This window comes from Lycium ferocissimum, chromosome 11, assembly GCF_029784015.1.
Source record: "Lycium ferocissimum isolate CSIRO_LF1 chromosome 11, AGI_CSIRO_Lferr_CH_V1, whole genome shotgun sequence".
Lineage (NCBI taxonomy): Eukaryota > Viridiplantae > Streptophyta > Magnoliopsida > Solanales > Solanaceae > Lycium > Lycium ferocissimum.
This window is the reverse complement of record NC_081352.1, coordinates 32,685,972-32,711,146: the sequence shown is the minus strand read 5'-3', so window position 1 is coordinate 32,711,146 and position 25,175 is coordinate 32,685,972. Positions and strand designations below refer to the sequence as shown.

The window sequence follows — 25,175 nt, the reverse complement described above, 5'->3', positions numbered from 1 at the left end:
CTTTGGCTTAAAGAAGGAGATAAGAATACTAAATTCTTTCACAAGATTGCTAACTCAAACAGGAGAAGCAACTGTATGGACAGGCTTATGGTGGACAATGTCATCATAGAAGACAAGAAGCAAATAAAAAAGGAGACACTGGACTTCTTTGAGAACTTGTACACAGAACATGAAGGTTGGAGACCAACTGTTAGCTTTGAGAACATTAACACCATTTCTGAAGAGGAAAAGGAAGATTTGGAACAACCTTTTGGGGAGGAAGAAATCAAAGCAGCCATTGACTCTAGTGCTCCTGACAAAGCACCTGGTCCTGATGGATATACAACGGCATTCTTTCAGAAGGCATGGGATTTCATCAAGCTGGACTTCATTGCAGCCATGAACCATTATCACCAACACTGCTGGATGGTGAGATCTTTCAATGCATCTTTCATTGCTCTAATCCCTAAAAAGAAAGGGGCAGTGGAACTCAGGGATTATAGGCCAATCAGCTTGATTGGAAGTGTTTACAAAATTATAGCAAAGGTTCTGGCAGAAAGGTTAGAGAAGGTTATGGAGAAGCTTGTTTCAAATCAACAGAATGCCTTCATCAAAGGCAGGCAAATCACTGATGCATCTTTAATTGCAAATGAAGTACTTGACTGGCAGATGAAACAAGGAGGTGCTGGTTTACTATGCAAACTGGATGTTGAAAAAGCTTTTGATAAATTGAACTGGTCCTATCTCATTTCTATCCTCAGGCAGATGGGTTTTGGTGAAAGATGGATAAAATGGATCAAGTTCAATATCTCAACGGTAAAGTATTCCATTCTCATAAATAGAAGTCCAGTTGGTTTTTTCTCACCTCAAAGAGGACTAAGGCAAGGAGAGCCACTCTCACTCCTTTCCTCTTTATTTTAGCAATGGAGGGGTTGAGTAGAATGCTTGACAAGGCCAAGCAGTTGCAATGGATCAATGGTTTTGATGTGGGAAGAGTCAATCCTGTTAACATCTCTCATTTGCTCTATGCAGATGACACTCTGATTTTCTGTGGGGCAGACAGGAATCAGGTGCTCTTTTTGAATCTCACTCTGTTTATTTTTGAAGCTCTTTCAGGTCTCCACATTAACATGCTGAAAAGTGTCATGTACCCTGTTAATGTGGTGAACAATTTGGAGGAAATGGCAGAGATTCTAGGTTGCAGTACTGGATCTTTCCCAACCACCTACCTAGGTCTTCCTCTTGGGGCTAAATTCAAATCCTCTAACATTTGAAGTGGAATCATAGAAAAGTTTGAGAAGAAGCTTGCATCCTGGCAAATGAATTACCTTTCAATGGGTGATAGGCTGACCCTCATCAATAGTGTGCTTAGCAGCATTCCAACCTATTCCATGTCACTTTTTCCTATACCAAGTAAAGTTCTGGAGCAACTAGATCAAATCAGAAGAAATTTTCTTTGGGAGGGAAATAGCACTGAACACAAATTTCATCTAGTCAATTGGGATACTGTGATGCTGCCAAAACACCAAGGAGGATTAGGCATCAGGGACCTCGCAAAGCACAATAAATGCCTACTAATGAAGTGGTTGTGGAGATACACACAAGAGGACCAGAGTCTATGGAAAGAAGTGGTCAGGGCTAAACATGGATTCCAAAATCATTGGTGTACTAAACAGGTAACTGACACACATGGAGTAGGAATGTGGAAGAGCATAAGCAGACTTTGGGGTGAATTCTCACAGAATCATCATCTGGTTGTAGGGCATGGCCAACATGTCAAGTTTTGGAAGGACAGGTGGCTGGGAAACACCCCTCTAAAGAGTGAGTTCCCTGCCTTGTTCCAAATAGCTAGGGAGCCAGATGCAACAGTACAGCAATATAGAGATGGAAATTTCTGGAATCTAACCTTCAGAAGAAACTTGCAAGACTGGGAATTAGAGGATTTGTTCACACTCTTACAAACTCTCAATGGATTCACAAGCAATGACAATGCAACAGATCAGTTTTGGTGGGGTCACTCAGACAAGTTCACAGTGAAGGCAGCTTACAAGTTGGAAATGATGCAGAATGCCATCACTGACAACTGGCCTTGGAAACTAATCTGGAAGGTCAAACTCCCACTCAAAGTTGTTTGCTTCAGTTGGACAGCAGTATATGAAGCCTGCCTAACACAGGACAATCTGGCAAGGAGGACATTTCAGATGGTGAACAGGTGCTACATGTGTAATAGAGAATCAGAAACTCACAGCCATCTTTTCCTGCAGTGCTCAGCTGCAGCAGATCTATGGCATATGTTCCTCACCTTTTTTGGACTCAAATGGGTAATGCCAAACACTATCAGGGAAGTTTTTGAAAGCTGGAGCCAATGGAAAGTTGACAGCACCATCAAGAAGATTTGGAAGATGATACCAGCTGCCATCTTTTGAAGTATATGGAATGAAAGGAATAGTAGATGTTTTGATGGACTTTCAACTAGTCAAACTATGCTCAAAGCTAAATGTCTCTTTTATTTACATAGTTGGGCCTTTTTATCCCCAATAGATTCCCCTGATAGCCTTTTAGATTTTGTTTGCTCTTTAGTTATGTACTAGAGCCGACATTCTTGTGCTCAATCTTTTGAAACTACTTTGCATCTTCTGGATGCCTTGAATAGAATCAATTACTTCATCAAAAAAAAAAATATATCAGAACTTACATTGGAGAACAAGGAGCCAATCAGTTGCATTGTTGCTAAGGTTTTAGGTGGGTCATTGGCATCCATCCCAAGTAATGCATTAGACAAGGAAATCATCATCAGGTCAACAAGTGAATCAGAACGATCAACAACGTCCAAAGCCATGGATGAATCTGACAAGCTAGTCAGGAGAAGAGATCGACCAGCATATGCTACAGACGTCACAGCACTTTTCAACTGGTGAATGGCTGTCATCTATTCAGAAAATTGCAGTAAGGGAGTAAAATCATCAGTCCAACTCCAACAATATTAACTCTTCAGCCAGCAGGAGCTATCTATTTGAAAAGGTTCAAAAAGGAGTGTTGAATCTAAATTGCCAAGATTCTTTCTTAAACAAACTCACCGTCTCTAAGGCCATACGAAAGCGAGATGATAGAAAGGGAAGAACCATAGATGGTTCAATGTATGATAGGATAGAAGTGGCAGCTGCTACTGTTTCAGAAAGATGTTCATTTTTGCTATACTGTCCACGATCAATTAGCTTGAGTATAGAATTCACAAAAGCAACCCTCTCCGATTGCCCTAGGAAGATTTCAGACTGCTCGACATCATCATTTCTCCTGAGCCCACAGTCTCACAGTCAGATAAAGGCTACAAATTCCATGTATTATCTAGAACTAGTATGATAGATTTAATCTTCTTACTGTTGCTCATTTTGCAAGCGCTTCTGAAATATATTTACCAAGTGGAACAAGAATCGCTCTAAGGAATAAGTCCAGCGACCACCATTAGAAGGATGGTAATACCTAAAGCAACAAAAAGAGATGGTTTACAAAATTTTACAAGGCAAAATTTGTGAAAGTAAGGTGATATAAAATCCGTTTAGAAAACAAACTGTTCCAAGAGGTTGACCAATTTCTCCAAATGTTCTTGTGCAGAACCACCAGGCTTTAGTACATAAACCTGCATTTACATCGACAAAAACAGAGGGTCATTTTGGCAGCATGCAGATGTTTTCTTATGATCATTGATCACTTATACAAGTGAGCTTACTATTGATTTAGCAATGGCTTTTGATGGAGTGATTGTTCTATTTGAGAATAAGAATCTAGTGTTTCTGGGAACATCCACAGAGAACGGATTTGACCCACCGCCATTTGCTACGGGAACCTGTGGACAAACATGAATGAAATCTTACATGAGAAACAGCAGGCCAACGAGTTCCATTCTTCGTAAGATAAGGAGCCTTCAATGTACAAATGTGATAGAATATGATCTTCTATACAAGGCATAGTAATACGACAAACTTGTTTGCTCATGCTCATTTGCTGAGAAAATTTCTTCAAGTGGCGAAGATAAAAGTCTATGCAACATAAGTACATAACGGCATAACCTACCTCAAACATATTCAAGTATTTATTGAAGATATCTGGTAACAGATGTTCCCAGTCAATGAAACTATAGTTCTTTATCACACGAGCTGTAACAGAGGCCCACTGGCTGTTCCAAAACTGAGAATTTGGTACGGAATCCCAGTGGGCTAAACACGTAAGAATCCATGTGCTGTAATGACACCACAAAGAAAATCAGTTTACTCATGTAATGAGGTGAAAGTGAAAAGATCTTCAGAAGAAGTTGATCGTTCTTACTGAGAAAAGAAATCCTGGTTGTCTCTGTTGGTAGGAAGGAACAGTCTTACAAAACCGGCACCCTCAAAGGATGAGTTATGCCATGGATTTTCAAGCAAAGATCTGCAAAATGCATTCCATTAATGAATTAGGACCAAAAAAAACAAAATTCAACCCCAAAAACTAGCTCATAAGAGGAGAGTTAACCATATAAGGAAACCACAACCCGTACCCTCAATCAATGTGGGACTTAATACTCCCCACATGTGCAGGACCGGGGCCCAACATTGAGAAACACAACAATAGGGATAGCCTAACCCCCAAAACTAGCTCATAAGAGAATGATTGCCTAAGATCACATACGGAGACCACAACCTATTCCCTCAACCAATGTGGGACTGAACAGCTTCAAAGTCCAAGAGAAGTCCTACCTATTAATTCATAATCCCAAAAGAGATTCAAGCCCCAAAAAGGTGTAAAACACCAGAGTAGTCCAATTAATAAGATAATCCCCTCTAAATACCACATTAATAGTCACCACGATACTGCAGATTGTGCAAAGTGCAAAATTCTGATTTTAATGAATCGCCTGAATGTGACCATCAACATCAGGTCAGCCAAGTTCTCCAATTTCTTTTGATAAGGTAAGTAATTGTATTAACAAATGGGGAGATCCCCGTTTACGAAGTTCTTCAATTATCTTTAAGGGTTCCAAATCCACAAGTCTTCACTTGAATAATGGTATGACAAAGGAAAAGTATCTTAAATAAAACAAAATGCACAAAACAGAAGTTCTCTTCCACCCATAATTACCACATGGGCCTAGAGCAATATATATACATGTATAAGTGAACTAGTATCTTTCGGAGTTAAATCACTACATACTCCAAGCTAACAGAAACATTAGATTCCCTTTTAAGAACTCATTTTCAAGGATCCAAGCAAAAAAATACCATATACACACCAAATTACTGCCAATTTTAGCATTCCCGGACTCTAAACCCTAGAAAGTACAATTTTACCTGAACTCGGACCATATCTCGAATGCAGAGCCTGGAGGGAAAAACCTTCGGCAGGACCGAATAAGTGATGTAACAGTCTCAAAATGTCGTTGTCTTATTCTCCACCCTTCTGGGCCTGTATTCCTTTAGCAAATAAAGTAGTTCAACAGATCAGCATATAAGTGTATTAAAAGAAAAGTCGCTGGTTTAATGATATAAAAAGCTACATATTAAGTATCTGACAATGAGATTTAGGTTTGTAATAAATTGATCAAAATACATATCTTATTAGTTATGTTAGTAAAAATAATATTAGCAAAAAAGTGGATAACCTCTATCCTTCAAAAGACGGAAATCTGTAGTATGTGAGCAGTCGGATTCATAAGATATTACGCATATAAACATCAGACTTCAGAAATGCATGTACTTTCTCAGGTGTTGTGAGTGGCTTGATACCGCCACTTTTTACAAACTCCTTCCAGTTCTAATATCGCTGCTGATTGTCCTATTTTTTACTTCCCCTCCAGAGTAACTAATAATGTCCTACATTCATTAAATTATGAGTGACGTGTTGACAAAGACCATCAAAAAGGATCATTGCTTATTTAAATTACTCTCCCATCAATAAACCTATGGAAATATGAGGCACCCAGTAAGAGTTAAGAAAGATGAGAACAAGAGATGAATCTTCAAACTCCACTTGGAAGTGACAGGGAGAGAACTGGAGAATTTTGAGAATTACCCTCAACTATTTGCTAATTCAATAAAAAAGGTCAATACAGATACTCAGGTGTAGATAATATGATGCTAAGGGTAAAAGGCGTAGCAGAACTGGCCTTCTTTGAGAGGGACTTGGAGAGTTTATATGGTCTTACAAGCAAGAGATTTTTATTTTTACTTTTACTTTTTTGATTGAAAGGCTGAACTTGAATACAAGACTGAGGAAGAATACACCAATCAGACAGCAAGGGAGTGCGAGTGCTGATAAGGTTTTCAAAGCCATGAAAGGATAGGACCATACTCCTAAACTATTGACCAGAAACTATCAGGTTTCACAAACCTCATGGGGTTAAACCGCAGCACTGGACAGTATATTAGCTGCAAAGGCGTTGAGATGTAGGTTCAGGAAAGAAGTTGTTATCTGATATGAAATCCAGGTGTCCCAAGTTGTGAACACAAATGAATTAAATTTTGAGAATGGTGACAAGACCACAAATGAATTTATTATGAGGTCAATACAGAAAAGGCAATAAAAAGCAAGCTAATTGGGGAACAAAAGGTGACAAATAAAAGAAAAGTAGGGACTTGCCTTGTGAAATGTGTGTGAACCAGAGTATCATATAAAGGGCGCCATTGAACTTTCAAAGCCAACTTTTTCCGGTATTTATTCAGTAGCTTTACCAAGATATTTCCCCATCTAACCTGAAGAGAGCAAATGACCTTAACTACGTAGATAGACAGCCATCAAAAAGGATATGCATGAACATGTAGCTTTCTGAAGAAATTACCTGAGCGTAAAGTTTATTTTCTGATATACGGAACAATTCCAATCCAACTTCAACTACTTCTGTAACATCCTCCAGAGATAGTTCACTTTTTGCCTTTATGAAGCTGCAGGTAAGTCCGTTAGTAAATAGGATAATATAATTCCAAGAGTCTGTGTTCTATCTGTGTTAAGTTTGCACCGGTTCCAAGAGATAAATTTTTCTTTAGCCAGGAAAACAAGTTTTTCTAAATCAAGATAATTTTTTCTTTAGTTGTGCCAAGTCTCTAAATCGGTTATCGTATCAGAATTAGCATGTTTTTTCCAATTCAATAGACAAATAAGACAGTACAATTAATCATGTTACTTGAATTCAAGAAATTCAAAGCCCCAGACAAAAAAAGTGAAAATGAGCACAAACCAGGTAGTAAAACCATGTAGCACCCGGAGATTGTACTTCAGGCATCTTAGGTTGTACGTAACCATTGACAATTAAAATAAAAATGAGAATAGTTATGTATTTTCTATTGTTACACTTTAGTCTACAATTAGCACCTTAGTCCATTTGAGTCCTGGTGAGCCGTCCAAAGTGTTATCAGTTAGTAAAAGGTTCACAAGCTCAGTGAGGTGAGGAGAAGGAGCTTATACGTGATTGTTATCAGTTTGTCAGACGATTCACGAGCTCAGTAGGAGCTTATATATGTGATAATAATAGCAATTGGGTTTATGCAATGAAATTGTTCCGTTTGCTTTATTTCTCTTCTTTCATGTTTATTTTTGATAAATTAAGGTAATATTATTCAAGTTAGTACCAACGAGGTACTGCGAAATTACAGCAAAACTCTTCTTTCCTATTTATTACTCTTTCACTTCCATTTCCAGCCAGTTACACTGACAGTACACTCGAACTAAATAAATTCAAAGATAGACCAATAAAGTAAGAGAAAGTGCAAACATAACAGGCAGTACAATCAATCACATTTAGTTGAAATTCACGAAATTCACAGAACCCAGACTAAGAAGTACTCCCTCCGTCCTAAAGTAAGCGTTGCTTTAGCTCATTTCATGCCCATTAAGAAAAACAATAAATATAAGGTATAGTTCACTAAGTTAACCGTATTTATTAGATGTTTCTTGAAAACTGAGCAGATGTTTCTTGAAAACTGAGCACTATTAAGTACTCCCTCCCGTTCAAAATAAGTATCCACTTAGCCTTTAGCACATCCCTTAAGAAAATACTAACTCCTAGAATAAATAATAGGTATTTTGACTAAACTATCCTTAATCAAACACTATCAGTAACTTATATATAGTTCCTTAATAACATAGAAACTCACTTATCTAAATAGGGGTAAATTTGGACAAAAATAATTCATTCCTTCTTGATTTTGTAACTGGACACTTATTTTGAACCAAAATAAAAAAGGTTAAGTGGCCGGTGGCCACTTATTATGAACCAAAGGGAGTAGTTCTTTAATATAAGGTTATAGTTGGAAATAATTACTATGTTTTGTCTTGAATTCCTAAAGCGACACTTATTCTGGGAACTAAATTTGGGATTAGGGTAGAAGGTTAATAAGTAGTTGAGCATTATCCTACTTACCCTTTCATACTAGTAGTCGTACTCCCTCCATCTCAGATTATTTGTCGCTTTTTTGCTTTACACACCCCTTAAGAAATATTAATTAGGAGGGGTATATGACTAACTTTACCCTTATTTATGTCTAAGTATAATATCTCTCCATTAAATGTTTACTCTATTTGCGTGCTATCTCCATTAATGACAAAATTCTACTACGGGTAAAATGGAGAAAAATATTTAATTATGCCTTGAACTTCTAAATTGATAAATAATTTGAGCAGCTATTTTTAGTTAGTAACCACGACAAATAATTCGAGACAACTATCTTTAGTAACCACAATAGATAATTTGAGACAACTACTTTAGTAACCACGACAAATAATTTGAGAGAACTATTTTTACTAACAGGGACAACAGATACTTTGAGATAAATTTTTTAGTAACCACCAAAGATAATTTGAGACAACTACTTTTAGTAACCACAACAGATAATTTAAGACAACCATTTTAGTAACCACCGAGAGATAATTTGAGACAACCATTTTAGTAATCACTGACAGATAATTTGAGAGTTGAGACAACTATTTCTAATAACCACGACAGATAATGTGAGACAACTTTTTAGTAACCAACAACAACATACCAGTGTAATCCCACAAGTGGGGTCTGGGGACCACGACAGATAATTTGAGACAACTATTTTTAGTAACCACGACAGATAATTTGAGACAACTATTTAGTAACCACAACAGATAATTTGAGACAGCTTTTTAGTAACCACAACAGATAATTTGAGACAGCTTTTTAGTAACCAACAACAACATACCCAGTGTAATCCCAAAAGTGGGGTCTGGAGACCACGACAGATAATTTGAGATAATTATATTTAGTAACCATGACAGATAATTTGAGACAACTATTTCTAGTGACCACGACAGATAATTTGAGACAACTTTTTAGTAACCAACAACAACATAACCAGTCAAATCCCAGGGTCTGGAGACCACGACAAATAATTTAAGACTATCTACTTTTAGTAACCACGACACGTAATTTGATACAACTATTTTTTAGTAACCAAAAACAACAACAAAATACCCAGTGTAATCCCACAAGCGGGGTCTAACTATTTTTAGTCACCACGATAGATAATTAAAAAAAGTGCAAACCCATAAGGCCAAGATCAAGAATTGGCTTTAGAAGAGAGTGATCAAAGTCAACGAGCAAAGACACAAATTACATACACAATAAATTACAAAAACTAGCCATGAAAATTGAAACTTACAGGTCAAGAACAGAAATCCATTTAAGGGTAGCATAAACTGAATCAGGATCATTTGAATTATACGATTCTTTAACAGAATTCAACACTTTGGAAAAAGATTGTTTCTCCTTTTTTGTTTGTTCTGCTACAGGTGGAGGTAACCAAGCGTTATACAAGTGCATTTTCTAGTGATGATAACAAACAGTATTTGAGTGTGTAAGAAATTGATTGAATTTTTGTAAAGAATTGAGTGTATTTGGAAATGTGAAAAACCCTCTTTGGAAACTTGGATGAGTGATGTTTCAAGTGTGATATTTATAGCGAAGGGGTGTTTCTTTCTTTCTTCCCAAGACAAATTTTGACCAATGACTCAAAGTTTGGAGTTTTGCTCAAGTCATTTAAGTTGTAATCACAAATGCTTTCATAAAAATATTTTATATACTAGTATATATTAAGGGCTCGTTTGGTTAGAAAATAAGTTATCTCGGAATAATTAATCCCAGGATTAGTTATCCTGGGATTGTTATTCCACTCATAATGTGGGATAAAAAAAACACTATAATCCCAGAATTAGTTATCCTAATTTTTATTCCAACCAAACGTGGGATAAAGCGGTACTAAATTTTTATCTCAGAACTATTTTTGCTTATCCATCATACCAAACAAGCCCTGTGATTAAATTTTCTTCCCAATTGTATATAGTAAAGCTTTTTTATTTTACGAAGCACTTCGAAGAATGTGCTGGCGCCCTTGACAGGCATCCCAAAACCTCAACGCTCGTGAAAATCCAGGTTGGTCAGTCCTCCATTCATTTGAACGAAAGTATGGATAACGAGGATTATGGTGTTGTTAGTTTGTGTGTATCTTAATTAATGTTACGTGAACTTTGTTCATTAAAATTTCTTCACATAAAAAAAAGGCCAAACCCATCGAAGAATGTCGTCCACTTCTTTCACTTCAAGCATCGAAATACCACTTTCCATTTAAACACTTTAAAGGTGTCATTCCTATTTCACTAGACACTTTTTGCATCGTTATCGTGAGCAAAATCCGGCGTTCGACATCCAATCCTGACTTAAAAGTCCCAATTTTAATGGTCAAAACTCCAAGAATTTACAAATTTGAATTTACAATTAAAATGAGTTGAAGCACAATTTAATTAAGTTAGCACAATTTAAATGACGACACAATTTAATTGGCCACTTAATCCACGTAGATGGTGTTGGTTTGCTTCGATGTGTGTATCTTAATTAATGAATGAACTTTGTTAAATTAAAACTTTCTTCAAATGAAAAAAAAAATCATTTTTCATATGTTTTCGGTGCAAATTGAACCAGAGATCTTATTAATAATTAGGCCAAACTTTTTGGTGCATTATTCATCTTAAAAACTAACCTCTCCATCATTTCTTTGCTACTTTCTTCATTTTATTTTATCTAGTAAAGTAAAGTAATATTTAACCACATAGCCATCATATGTGGTATTAGATCAGAAGGATAACTATATCTAGTTCTAAGGTTGGCCTAGTTTAATTTGACATACGCCTATGGAGATTTTTTTACCTGAAATGTTATTAAATTTAATAATAAAATAAGACTTCAAGTATATACTAAAAGTACCTCAAAACTTGGCCTTAAATGTGATATGATATTTTTGTTGCTACAAATACATGTCATTAAGAAAAATAAACAATTTAAAGTTAAAAAAAAAAATATATTAGAAAAGGAATTAATTTGAACAACTAAACCATAGAATACACTTGGCAAATGTGATGATCTGGATCCGAATCGGATGAAAGACACAAGAACTATGGTGCAGGCCACGTGTAAACATGAGTATTTACTGGTAGCCCCTGTGATTTGGAAAAGTGAATTTTCAATTGTGAACCTCAAATCGAATATATGACATTGCCACTTATTGAAAAAATAAAAATAAATATTATATTTGCCACTTTTGGTTCTTTTGACTTTTATCCAAATCCTAAATTCGATGCCCATAAACATAATAGATCAGAATATCATTAAAAGTTTTGCCCTTTAAGCTTTTCTACTTTTCAATTCTACCCCAAGTTGCTATTTCTTTTCACTCAAACGGTGAATCATATAAACATTTAATTTGCATATTTCAACATAAGATGTTGCAACACTTTAGTGGTGGACCTAAAAAAATTTACAAGCTAACGTAGTCAGAGTTTAAAGAACAATCACATTGCAACACCAATGTGTGACAAGCAAATTTTGCTTCAATTCTATTTTATTGTACTAGCATATGTAAAACTGGACCTCAAGATAACGTCATTTTGAGACAACTTTTTTTTTTTTATCTTTTGAAGGGAAATAGTTTATATTTGCTCTTAACTACATGAAATGATCCAGATTTGGCCTCCATTACGTTAATAGTTAGGATCAAATTTACCTTTAACTGTTATAAAAACGGGCTAAATTTGTCATACTATTATGACTGATCCCCATCATTAGATAGCTCAGGGCAAGGTATATTTGGATTATTTGAATAGTTCAGGGGTAAATTTGAATCAGTAGCGACGAATCAAGCTTTTAAGAATTTTGTGGTGAAGCTCACGTGTGCAAATGTTGGCTTGACAAATGCTATGACTTTTTTGAACTCAAAACACACAGAACATTCCAACGCTTTCATTTCCTAAAGTTTCAATAAAATTTGGTCGGTCAAACAATTTGAAACGACAAACTCATTATAATGCTCCATCGGAGTTATTATTCATTGCCAATTTCGAGCCACAATTAATTCTAGTACCAACGTGACTATAAAACCCCTAATAACCTTCCTCCACCTACTGTTAAATCAACCTTTTGAGTGTAGTTGAAGTCATCACTAACTTCTGGAACTAAGTTGATATCATTTAAGCATGATTTTTTGTGAATTAAAGGTGAATGAGTGGAAACAAAAATGAAAATGAAGTCTAGGCTTTTATGAAGTCAAGCCAAAATGGAAGTTTCGTGCAGTATGATACGACTAGAAGTTAAAAGAGATTTTACGATGAATGAAGACATCTGAAGATGGGTGCAAATAGTATATGGTCCAAATTTGCCCCTAAATTATATGCACTTATCTAGATGTTCCAGAATTATGCGTTAATGGTGGACTAGTCAATAGTCGATCACTGGTCAACAAGGACAAATTTACCCTATTTTTTTACTCTTCACACGCCTAAATTTTGTCAGTAATACACATGTTGAAAAATGGTGTATATTAGGCATACTCAAAAAAAAATTGATGTATAATAAAAGATTTCTCGTAAACAAAAGGTGTCAGAGAAATTTGGTCACAAGTTCAGGGTAAACTATGTATTAAGCTAAAACAAAAAAAAAACGAATAACCACAGTACATGCCATAGCCTTTAAGTTACTTTATTTTCATTTATTTATTTCTTCTCATGATCCGACCGTTGAGATTGCCAACAACAACAACAACAAAAAAAGTGACCGTTGCAAAACTCAACAATTCCCATCAGTTTAAATATGTGAGATATCCCCCTCTATTTCGGACATCAAAAGCTATCAACAATCTTCTCTTACGCTAACAACTGCAATTTCGCTTAAAGCTCTCTAATTTCTCTCTTTACTGCTATAATACTTCATTCTTGAAAAACTTTCTTTATTCTTCTTGTTATTGCTAGTGTCTTTGCTTTACTGTTCTATTAGTAGTTTCATTTGTTTCTCAAATTTTTCAAGAATGGCAGAATCAAAGGATTGTCATGTCATCGTCGAAATCCCTGTCGACGAAGAGCATCAAGAAAAACTTTCTTCAGCCATAACCACTGTAACTGCAATCCAAAACCACCCATTAATGGAAATTTCAAAAAGTCCAGGTCATTTGTTACTTCTCAAGCTATGGCAAAGAGAAGAAGATCTCTCTGGCCGCAGAATTGCAGCCAGAGAGGCCCGAATGGATAGCATTCGGAGAGAAATTTTTCAAATTTGTTGTTTTTTCTTTATATTTCACGCGCTTTTCTTTACTATTCTGTTCACATCTGTTCCTGAGGACCACCATCATGATAATGTTATGTGTCATAAATGGTGGATCCCTTCAGTTTTATCAGTTTGTACTTCGTTTTGCATTGTGTTTTTGGTACAGGTGAAACTTTACAGGTTTTGGAAAGTGTCGAGGCAGTTGCAAAGGGAGAGGGGGGATGGTAGAGCACTAACGAGGTGTATTTCGGAGTTGAGGATGAAAGGGGCAAGTTTTGATTTGTCGAAAGAGCCACAGATTGGGAAGAAGATGAAGAGCTCTAGTGTGGAGATTAAATGGAGGCCATTGACTTGGTTTTCTCAGTATGTTGTAACTATTTGTCTTGTTTGTTTTACAGGATTGGTGTTCCCAGCTTCCAGGCTCGTCCTCTGCATTTGATGATCTTCTTCTTCAGTCTCATTCATACATAAATCAGCAATTTGGACTCTGGAAAGTTGGCTCTTTGCTCCAATCAGCTCGAAGACATCCAAGAAGTGAAGATTTTCGACCAAAAAAAAAAATGGTAATTCATTGTTAGATCAGTGTTTTCACCTTAACGTGTACCTGCTTTTTAGTAGTAGCTAGCAGACCAATAAACAAGTCCTTAAACGAATCTTCACTAAGCAAATTGTGATCTCATTTCATTCATACTTTTGTTACTTTTTCAGAGGATATATAGATGCACACTCCCCACTCCCTAGCAACAGCAAGGTTTCTGCATATATAAGTTTGAGCAAGTCCCAAACTGGCTGGAAGAAGAACCCTTTTGCAAGAAATGGCAAGAAGGAATTGGCTCTGGTTCGAGTCACAGTAGATGGAGCACGGAATTAGGGCAAGGCCCTTAATTAAAGGAAGGGTCAAAGCTAAGCTGTTCACGCAGGGAAGATACTAGGCAGCTCAGTACATGAAGGCAGGGCCTTACCACTGATACCTGACCAGCGGAACCTAGACAGTTCATTGTTGATTCCACAGCTCAAATGAGGTCAGACGTAGACAATTTTACCACTGATCCAAGGCTCCACTTCAAGGTGCTGACCAGTGGAACCAACACAAAATATTATTCACCTCCATCTGGTCATGCTGCAAATGACATCAGTGTCTCACTCTGCTAGTGTTTGGAATAATCTGGTGCTGGAATATCAGGCTGCCCACTGCAAGAGTTCAAGAGCAGAGACCTAGAGTTTCCGAGAGCTTGCACTTTTGAAGATTTGCAGGAAATACAGCTCTATTATAATGCTTGAAACAGTACCCGAGTTCTAACGTCTCTTTCATAATGTGTACATAATTTATCAAAAATGAAGTACAATACTATTAGTGTCTCAATTACCATGTGCGGAATGTTACAGATATTTTACTCTCTTCTTCTTACATTATACATCTTTTCTTGATAAGAAGTTATCTTTCGGGACTTTATGCACTCTCAAAGCCAAATATGCGAAACACACCTACATAGAAAAAAAAAAGTTATTAGCACTCATATAGAAAAGCAAAGATGCCACTAGTTCTATCTTAAGCCAGGCACACCTTCATCAGCCTGATACTTGTTCTTATCATCCCCAGCATAGGCAAGCAAGTTGTGTTTCGGATTCCATTCCACACTGTTCATGGCAGCACGGCATGGAATCTGGTGAACTGACCGTCCAGTTTGGACATTAGCCTGTGGAAAGGCATTAGTTGTAGGAAGGTTAAGGGTCTATCTAGGTAGAAGAGAGAGTAGTACACAGGTTCTCGAGTACATACAATATCAATAAACAAATCTTCACTAGCAGACGCAATGTAGTCTCCTGTGTGATTGAAACTTATTGTCCGAACTGGCCACCTGAGTGGCAAAAAAAAAAAAAAATAAAAATGCCTGTCCCCAGTAAACTTGTGTGAATGATAAAATGGACGAAAATCATCCTTGAGAACTTACTCGAGTTTTGTAAATGTACGAAGACATAGCATCTCCTTAATGCTCCAAAGGCTGACCAATGAATCAGCACTTCCAACAGCAAAATATCTTGTGTAATATTGAATCAAAATATGGTAGTATTAGTTTAGAGAAAAAAAAATCTATGTGTCCTATATATATAGATACTTATTGACATGAAGATTTCATGCGCTACTAGATACTTGGAATTCTAGAGCTGTCTGAGACCTCTTTAATTTTCATTTTAAACCATAAGCACAAAGGTAGCATACATAAAACAAAATATCAAGCTCACCTTCCAAGTGGATCAATTGCAATGCAGTAACAACCAGCTGTGTGAGCATTAAGCGTGTTAACAGGTTGTAGAGTTGGATAAGCTAAGACTTCCACAGTTCCTATATGAGAAGCAGGAAAATTTTGGGATTGAGGTTCATATTGGTAATTCAAGCCTTTTCTTGCAAGCAAAGCAACTGCCATCATCTAAGTAATTTGTACTCACCATTTCCAGTTGTAAGAAAGAACATATCGCCACTCATGTTCCATGCAATCTCATTTACCTGATGAGACAGAAGTGTTTTATAAAACAATGGGAACTCTAGAGAGCTCAAAAGTGTTAACAGTATGGAACCAATCATGCTGATTGCCTGAGTAGGAATAGGACTCAATGCATCAAGCAACTACTCTTTGCAACTAATACCTTTGAGAAACAAGAGGCAGGTTACATGCACGGTAAAAAATGCAGCATGAAATGAACAGCCATGAAGACTGAAGAGCTTTAGCAAACTAGAGTTAAAGACTTCTCCTGAGAAGAAGAAGACGCATTCGCCCAAACTTGAAGAGCATTTCTAGGTTTAAGAGGAATTTGTTGTCTACTCATACCATAAGATCAGCAAGTTGGGATAAATTACATGCATCAGACATGATATTTCTACATCAATAAGTAATTGTCTCTGCCCCAGTGGAGGGGAAGAGAAGATGACACCTAAGAAGAAGAAAAAGTGATGCTGTGTGACTTCAAGCCTTTTTTTCAAAATATCCAACAGAACCCTACTTCGAGAATTAGTTATACCACAGCAGATAAACGTGAAAAATTGCAGCAACACATCTCAGAACTTCTGATAACAATCGTCTTAAACTTAGTTGTGGGACAGACTACCTCGTAATTAAACTTGCGCTTATGAATAGGCTTAAACTTGCGAACATCCAATATTGTTAGCTCATCATCCTGCACCATATGATAACAGAATAAGAATAGACACCAAATTGATTTCCATGACAGGTAATTAACAGGGAACTCGAATATCACCTATAGAACTCATCATAAAATATTAACGATAGAAAATACATGCAATAGAAAGAGACGAAGAGTTATACTTATGTAGAATTTCTCTGTCTGCACACTCATTTTGACTACATACATATGTAGAAGCAGCTAAGATGATAGAAGCAAGATACAGGTGCTGATTTTAGGCATTAATAAGTGATAAAAGGAAATAATGAGTACCCTGTTTCCAACAGCTACATGTGTCCCATCAGGCTTGTAAGTGATATTGATATTTTCCCCACTGAGCTCAACTTGCTGCGAGCATTTCCCACCTGCCAATTGCAGACCAAATGTGGTTAATATCTGCAACACCCTGACCAATAAGAAAAGATCTGTAACACTGTGGCAATTTGACGGGAAACTACGCTGTGAAAGTGCATGTAGAGTTGCTTAAATCATACCTGTTACTATTTGAGGAGTCAAAAACTTTTTTTCAACCAAAAATATTTTCGTTTAAAAATATTAAGAAACTGACGTATGAATTGAGACCGAAAATTAGAAGATTTGACCCTTGTACTCTAGACCCCTTCATCCTTTTTAAAACAGAAGGAGTAATATTGTTCTTGGGACAGTTACTTTATGAGGAAAATGTATCCGTAGATATTTAATGTTACAACTTTTAGACTCTAACCTATCTTCTTTCTTTTTCCTTTTTTTTCTTTTTTTTGGATAGGTTAGGTAAAAAGTTTATGGACTGTAACCTATGTATAAGTCTTCGGATAACTTCAATAGATATAGGCTCTTATAGTATTGCATTTCTATAATTCCAATAGATATAGGCTCTCATTATTTCGTACAGTAGTTTTGCAGCTTAATGCTGGTACAAAATAAAATAAACTTACTACGAGCATCCCATAATCGAACTGTCTTGTCACCAGATGCTGTAGCTATCAATTCCGCATGTTTGGGATCCCAACATAACTGGTCCACACTGTCGGTGTGACCCTTTAATTCAACATCTTTCACCTTCCCCTGCAAAAGAGCTATCAGAGACTTGGAGCGTACACATGCATAAGAGGTTTCATACTCCACCTCCCAAGAATGAGAAAAGACTAGAACATGAATCATAGATAGCGAGCAATGATTTTAGTGTAGTCTTCTGTATGGTGGCAAGCTATTAATGCTCCAGGTTTTTGCAAGCAAAGGCAAAATATCCTACAATCTTCATGCAAATTCCAAAGTTGAGAAACTTAGGACTATGAAACAAGATAACAGTACGCTTATAGCCTTGATGCAGAGAAATGAGAAATGTTATCGTTAGAGTTGTAGAGCACCGGATAGCAGCAAAAAGCAAAATATCCAACAATCTTCATGCAAATTCCAAAGTTGAGGAACTTAAGATTTGTGACTATGAAACAAGATAAAGCCTTGATACAGAGAAATGAGACATGTTATCATTAGAGTTATGGGGCAATCAATCCACCAACCAAGTATAAGTTTATCTGGTCCTGCAAAGACACTACACCTGTTCTTACTCTCTCTCTCTCTCTATAAAGTTTTGGCTTGTAAGTGCTAAAAGGTATTGCCGGTTTTGTATTGATAACTAATATGGTCCTGCCTCCTTCATCCTAAACGAGTGAAGAACAAGCCTCCCATTTGCAAGTTCATGGGGGAGAGATTTCCCCATGGCAAACCCATTTAGACTCTTTTCAATTTTCTACTTCAGCAATATTTCGCCATCCTGTGTAATTCTGGAGCATTTTTGCATCTTTTTAATCGTTCTCCCATTTCCTCAACCTCTTTGTGTATCTATAACGTTGAATTCATATGACCTTAAATGCCCTGTCACTATCCCTAATAAGAATTTGATCAAGTCCTATCAAATAACTACAATCACCCTTGATTTAAAAAATTCAATACTACTCCTTGCTATATATTCTGGAGTAAAAGCTCACGAAAAAATTGCATTCTGTGTTCAAATTTCATGGCAAAACTTTGTATAATTGGCCACATACCATGAAGAGGATATAATTTTTTTTATTTTTTTATTTTTGAAACTGGTAACATTGAAGAGGATATCAATTTTAGCATCTATAATTATCAAGTCTATCTACATGTAAGGTCGCATCGTACACGAAGCTGCTAGCCAATTACATAGGAAAAACAACAATTAATTGGTTCATCTAAATTATGCTGATATATAACACCCTTTAGATACAAGAAACGTATTGGCTATGTCACACGGGCCATAAAACATAGGTGCTGACAACCATCTCCGTGCAGTCAATCAACATCTAGTGACATAGCCAATTGATGTCAATCAAGAATAAGTTTCTCTAGAACTTTTCGTGCAGTCATGGAATCAACATGTTTTGGTAGTGAACAGCTCTAGTTCCACCTAATACATAGATTGAATTCAAGAAAATTATCTTTGACTATTCAAAAAGATAGAGACTTTCTTTCTTCTTTTTTCATTTTTGTTAAGTAGCAAAAACTCCTCTTATTATAGCTTCCGCAACTTGGAGCACATAGCAATAGACGTGGGCAGAAACAACTGGAGTGAGACACCAGCTTCTTAACTCGGGAAAAAATTCTCAAGCACCTAATCAGACAAGTGTCATTTTATTTATTGTAAATGAATTAATTCAGTCCACAACACCCAGTTTTCCACTTCAAACTCCTCATAACGAAATCAGGTCCTAAAACAAGCAGAACATTCAAAAAGCAGCAAGATGCTCTAAAGGGCAACAATGGCAAAAAGGTGGCTTTTTGCAATATATAAAGTTGACCGAAAACAAAAAAAGATGAACTCAAGAAGCTTATGTACTGACAACCATCTGTAATAACTTGTGTGCTCCTTGTAATCAACCAATGCCTGGATTGAATTCAAGAAATTTATCTTTTACTTTTCAATACCACTGCTGCTTCATTTGTTCACTATCAAACTACAATTCATTCATCACCTATATTGGCGTTGGACCAGGTAATCATTAATGTGCAAGCATGCATTGCTGTGTAAAAGAAACTATCCATAAATATAGAGACTTTCTTCCTTCTTTTTTTCTCGATAAGTAACAAAAACTCTTCTTTTTCTAAAAACCTAACTGCAATGAGCATTACTATCATAGCTTCCGCAACTCAGACCACACAGGACTAAACATTGGCAGAACCCACAGGAATCAGACACCGGCTTCTTAACTATGCAGAAAGTCCTTAAGTACCTAAGCTCATACATATATCAGAAATAAAAATATCTCATTTTGTTTATTATAAACTAATTTATCGAACTTACAACTCCCAGTTTCCCACTTCAAACTCCTGATAAGTAGAACTGTCGAAAAGCAGAGAAGACGGGCAAAAAAGTGCAACAATAACAAAAAAGTTGACGTTTTTGCAATATATAAAGTTGCTGATAACAAAAAAAGATGAACTTTAGAAGCTTACATGACTATGGGGCTCAATTTGCCAAATACGAGCAGTTTGATCCACAGAACCTGAAGCAAAAGTAAAGATGAATGCACCTAAAAATAGTGCATTTCCATAAATATTTTCAAGAAAAAAAGATAAAAGATATCACCTTTAATCCATCTATAACTTCAAGAAACTCAATTTTCAGGAAAAATCAACCAATGCCTAGCTGATTAGGAATTAAGTTATTCATGTATTAAATTTATCTTACTAGTATTCTTTTGTTATTTATAATCAACCTAATATCTGCTGTTTGCATTTGTTTACGAATATCAATACATGTACAAGTCATTCAAAATTTATATCGTTGCGTTGGAATAACTAATATATGTACATGAATTACTAATTCTTGCATAAAATAATAGTACATAAATTCCCTGATAACTAATATTATCTGCATAACTCTAACCAGCTACCAAACAACCCCTTATTGTTGACAATGAAATGAAAGAACATTTTAGAGAGAGAAACCTTCTTTTTGTGTCCTTGGTATTCTCTGCTATGGAGGTTTTTGAAGGGTATTTTTTCGGCCATTGTTAGTCTGCTTCGTTTACACTTCACTGCCCTTTGATTTCTTTTGTTGTTTAGAAGACGAATTAAACGACGGGCATTAGAGTCGTTTTTGGCCAGCCTAGTCCAAATTATGATCTAGCTAAATGGCATCCGCAACCTCAAAAAAACCACACATCTTTTTTTTTTTCAAACTAAATGGGTATTGGTAGAACCAAACGAAATACCAGACACCGGCTTCATTAATTATGCAAATTTTTTTTTTTTTTAAGTCATTTGAAAGCCGAACTTTAAAATGGCATTAAAATTTTTTTTTTTTTTTAACATCGTTTATACAAAAAACGAAAGTAAAAATAAAAATATTTTGCCTATTTATTGACTACCAACGAAATAACAAATTTTTTTTTTTTTTAATTTCGTTTTTTAGCCAAATTGTTAGCCAAATAAAAAAAAAAAAATATATATATATATCAAACTCCTGATAAGTAGAACTGTCGAAAAGCAGAGAAGACGGGCGCCGGAAAAAAAAAAGTTTAAGTAAACAATTTTAGTTATTCAAAAAGTTGACATTTTGCAATAAATATAAGATTTTATTATAGCCAACCAAACCAAACAAATGTTGATAACCAAATTCATATCAACTTTTCAACATTATTATTATTAAAATTGTACTCGGCTTTTACACGTAACGGGCATTGCCAAATTAAATTTTCCTTAGCAAAGTTTGTTATCCACAGAAACTGAAGCAAGTTTCATACTTTTAGTTATGTTTTATGGGACACACTTTTAGCTAGGCATTACTAAAAGTTTCCTTGAAAAGTTAAAAAATATATATATATGCTTTGGGAAAGTACAGACTTTTTCCATCAAAAGTATCTTATGCAATGATTTTTACTGAATGCACCGGAAAGGCGTGGGGCAGACTTTTAGTTATTCATCAAGAACTATACATATTATGTATAAACTATATATATATATTTCAAGACAATGAAATAGGAAAATATATATATAAGATATCAATCTCCACATATATAAAGATTGAAATATTGTCAAGTAACTTTGAACTATATGTAAAGCAATTTTCTTAGAAGGACAAAAAAAAAAAACAAACGAGAAGCTTGAAAAGATCGGTTCTGAAGGGGTTTGTCTTCCATAAGAGATAGGGCTTCCATTATTGCCATGGCACCAACTAATATTTTTGTACTTTATGATTATACGTCATTTCTAGTATTAAATGTAGGCAAATACTTACCGAGTGGGAAAATGTTTGGTACAAAAGAAACAAAAATATATATATATTCATCCTATTTCATTACATGAATGAAATATATATATATATCAATATGTAATATCTATGAATAACTGGCCCTGCAGTACTTTTACTTAAACACAACTAAAAAACTAATAACTATAAAAGTCACTTAGAAAATTTTTGAAGCATATATATATTTTTTTTAACTTTTGGGAAACTTTTAGTAAATATAAAAGTGAATAACATAATAAAATATGTACATGAATTAGGTATAACAAAAGTTTGCCTTATAAGGCAAAATTTAACGGGCAAACTTTTATGCCCATTACGTGTAGAACCTGAGTACAATTTTAATAATAATAATGTTGAAAAGTTGATATGAATTTGGTTATCAACATTACCAAAATCTTATAGTTTTATTGTTGACAATGATAATGAAAGAACATTTCCCGAGACTAAAAGTCCGCTCTTTGTGTACTTTTTACTTAAACACAACTAAAGTTGGTATTCTCTGCTATGAAGCATATATATATATATTTTTTTTTTAAGGGTAACAATTTTAACAAAAACGAAATTAAAAAAAAAAAATTTGTCCTATTTGTTAGTCGAAATGATAAAAAATATATAAATATTTTTTTATCCTATTTCGTTGGTAGTCCAACGCCTAAAAATATTTTTATTTTTACTTTCGTTTTTTGTATAAACGAAATTAAAAAAAAAAAATTTAATGCCATTTTTGATTTCTTTTAAAAAAAAAAAAAATTGACCAAAATAAAAAAAAAAAAAAATAATTTAGAAGACGTATTTCGTTGGTTATCCAACGAAATACCCATTTTGGTTTGAAAAAAAAAAGGCATACCATTTTGTTTTTTTTTGTGGCAAATTTATGCCATTTAGTCCAAATTATGGTCGATAAATGATAGACTAGTCATTTATGTTTGGGGATTGGTCTAAAATAGTCCTTTAAATATGTATCTGAACAGTTTTAACTCTTTATGTTGTCAAAATTGGGCACTTTTGGTCTCAATATATATGTTTAGAAGACGCATCAGAGGTGGGGGGGCTTATCGATCGGTTCGTTCGGTTCAGTTTATCGGTTTTGAGTTTGTAAATATGCTAAATCAAAACCAAACGGATAAGATATTCATTATCGGTTTTCGGTTTAGTGTTGTTAGTCCTTAACGGTTCGGTTTAACCAATAAGAAAATGCCCCGCTAGGTTTTTTTTTATTTCTCTTATTTTCATATGTTCATATATGCACAGCCTTCATGCATAAAATTTACACAAATTACAAGACAAAAACTATAAAACGCATTGTAGCAATCTTTTGAAAACAAAACAAGGTCAGTTCACAGTTCATAAACAAGGCCAACCCCACTCGTTCATTTGAAAAGTGAGGGACAGAGGCAGAGACAGAGAGGCGTTGCAAGCCCAAGTTTCGTATGAGAATGGAGACTTTGAGAGAATAAGCGTGCGTGCGGTAAGTAATTTAGAAATTGGTTTGTATTTAAAAATTAAAATTTAAAGCCACTAATATATAATTAGGAATTAAAGGGTGATTTTAACATAAGCTTAATGGGTTATTGGTTTAACCATCAACTAAAACCGGAAACCGAACCAATAACTATATAAAAAAAAAAATCAAAACTGTTTGCAAACTGTTAACCCAATAACCCGATATCGATAAACCAATAGCATTTTTATTTGTTCGATTTATCGGTTAAATCAATTTTCGCACACCCCTAATCAGAGGACGTGCATTTAGTCATTTCTAGCCAGCCTTGTCCAATTTATGGTCGAGAAAATGATAGACTAGTCCCTTGTATTTGGGTTTGGTCTAAAATTGTCCTTTAATTTGGACAGTTTTAGTTCTTTATGTTGTCGAAATTGGATATTTGGGTCTCAGTTTATATGTCTAACAAACCACGACAACCAATAGTTATCTATGACGAAACTAGCTCATGAAAGTATGTGAGCCCTTTAAACTGAAAAAGATCAACTAGACAGGATTTTCACTATTCATTTCTCCCGACTCGAACCTTTAAAAAAACCTCTCACTACAAGAAAGCGGGATACGACGACATTTATTTCGTGACATTTGAAATAAATGTCGGAAAATAAAGAATTTCATGACATTTATGAACAAATGTCGATAAAACAATGACATTAGATGTCAAATGTTGTAAAAACAACGACAGCTTGTGCAAAATGTCGTAAAACAACGACGTTAGGTGCAAAATGTCACTAAAATAAGGACATTTGTTGTAAAATGTCATTGTTTTTAACGACATTTTGCGTAAATGTTGTTAAAATAATGACATTTGATACAAATGTCGAATATGTTATTACATTTTTTAATGACATTTAGCGAAAATGTCGTCAAAACGATAACATTTGATACAAAATGTCGAATATATTATGATAATTGTTTCAAATGTCATTTTATTAGCCACTAATTACCGATATTTACATGTAGTATTGAAAATCTAAATGTTTTTAAAATTATTCATCACTCTTATATGGCAAAGGTCCAAATTTACCGCTGAACTATACGATTTAGAGCAAATTTACCTTCTGTTTAAAAAGTGTCTCGTTTTTACCCTCGCTGTTGCCCTTATGGGCTAACTACAGAAACATATATAAATGGAAAATTTTGATCATTCATAACATTCAAGGACCAACTCGGATTATTCGAAAAGTTCAAAAACAAATTAATTTAAACCCTACGCCCTAAATAATTTATTTACATCCAACTAAAGGTAACTAAGAAGTAACTAACTATGAATAACACTTCAAAGAGGATAAATACATGTCAGAGTACACCAATTTACTTAATTAAACGGGTCAACTCTTTTTTTCTTTAATCCTAACTTAATTATTATTTTTAATTAATTTTTCGATGTACATTACTTGATTTATCCAAACCAAACTTGAATTAATTGCTGTATCAATTTGTAGGAACTCTTCTAGTTAAAACAACCAAATATTATTTGCTTATAGTTGGGAGAGAAGTAAAAAAAATTGCCTTTGAGCTTTGCGGATCCAAATTTGCCATATATTCGTATGGTGGCGTGATGCTCGACATGAATCCACATTCGAAGGACATCGTACCAAAGTTGTACAATTAGAACCTTGGTATGGTTTTATTCTATTTATCATATCCAAGGTTATGTT

The 25,175-nt window shown here is 35.1% G+C and overlaps 3 protein-coding genes across 3 annotated transcripts in view; 1 reads left to right on the top strand and 2 right to left on the bottom strand.

The window, feature by feature from the left end:
- The window catches only part of LOC132036836 (proteasome activator subunit 4), a 28,680-nt gene extending 18,708 nt beyond the window's left edge, over nt 1-9,972 (bottom strand). The window contains exons 1-11 of the mRNA XM_059427231.1: nt 9,633-9,972; nt 6,791-6,893; nt 6,592-6,704; nt 5,304-5,426; nt 4,303-4,404; nt 4,051-4,216; nt 3,707-3,823; nt 3,549-3,616; nt 3,358-3,459; nt 3,057-3,273; nt 2,675-2,908 (exon numbers count right to left, since the gene is read on the bottom strand). Of these exons, the coding sequence (XP_059283214.1) occupies nt 2,675-2,908; nt 3,057-3,273; nt 3,358-3,459; nt 3,549-3,616; nt 3,707-3,823; nt 4,051-4,216; nt 4,303-4,404; nt 5,304-5,426; nt 6,592-6,704; nt 6,791-6,893; nt 9,633-9,793 (1,506 nt within the window). The 5' untranslated portion in view covers nt 9,794-9,972. The remainder of the gene's footprint in view (nt 1-2,674; nt 2,909-3,056; nt 3,274-3,357; nt 3,460-3,548; nt 3,617-3,706; nt 3,824-4,050; nt 4,217-4,302; nt 4,405-5,303; nt 5,427-6,591; nt 6,705-6,790; nt 6,894-9,632) is intronic.
- A 3,150-nt stretch (nt 9,973-13,122) lies between these two features.
- On the top strand, nt 13,123-14,085 carry LOC132037234 (uncharacterized). The gene has a single exon (XM_059427727.1). The coding sequence runs from the start codon at nt 13,323-13,325 to the stop codon at nt 13,995-13,997; it is 675 nt and encodes a 224-aa protein (XP_059283710.1). The 5' UTR covers nt 13,123-13,322; the 3' UTR covers nt 13,998-14,085.
- A 765-nt stretch (nt 14,086-14,850) lies between these two features.
- LOC132035994 (THO complex subunit 3) lies at nt 14,851-20,851 on the bottom strand. Its single transcript, XM_059426203.1, has 11 exons — nt 20,707-20,851; nt 20,216-20,307; nt 17,674-17,803; nt 17,012-17,103; nt 16,664-16,732; nt 16,007-16,064; nt 15,803-15,902; nt 15,511-15,597; nt 15,339-15,417; nt 15,123-15,255; nt 14,851-15,043 (listed from the first exon to the last, which is right to left on the bottom strand). Exons 1-11 carry the CDS (start codon nt 20,771-20,773, stop codon nt 15,009-15,011), a joined length of 942 nt encoding a protein of 313 aa, XP_059282186.1. The 5' UTR covers nt 20,774-20,851; the 3' UTR covers nt 14,851-15,008.
- Between the last annotated feature and the right edge of the window lie 4,324 nt (nt 20,852-25,175).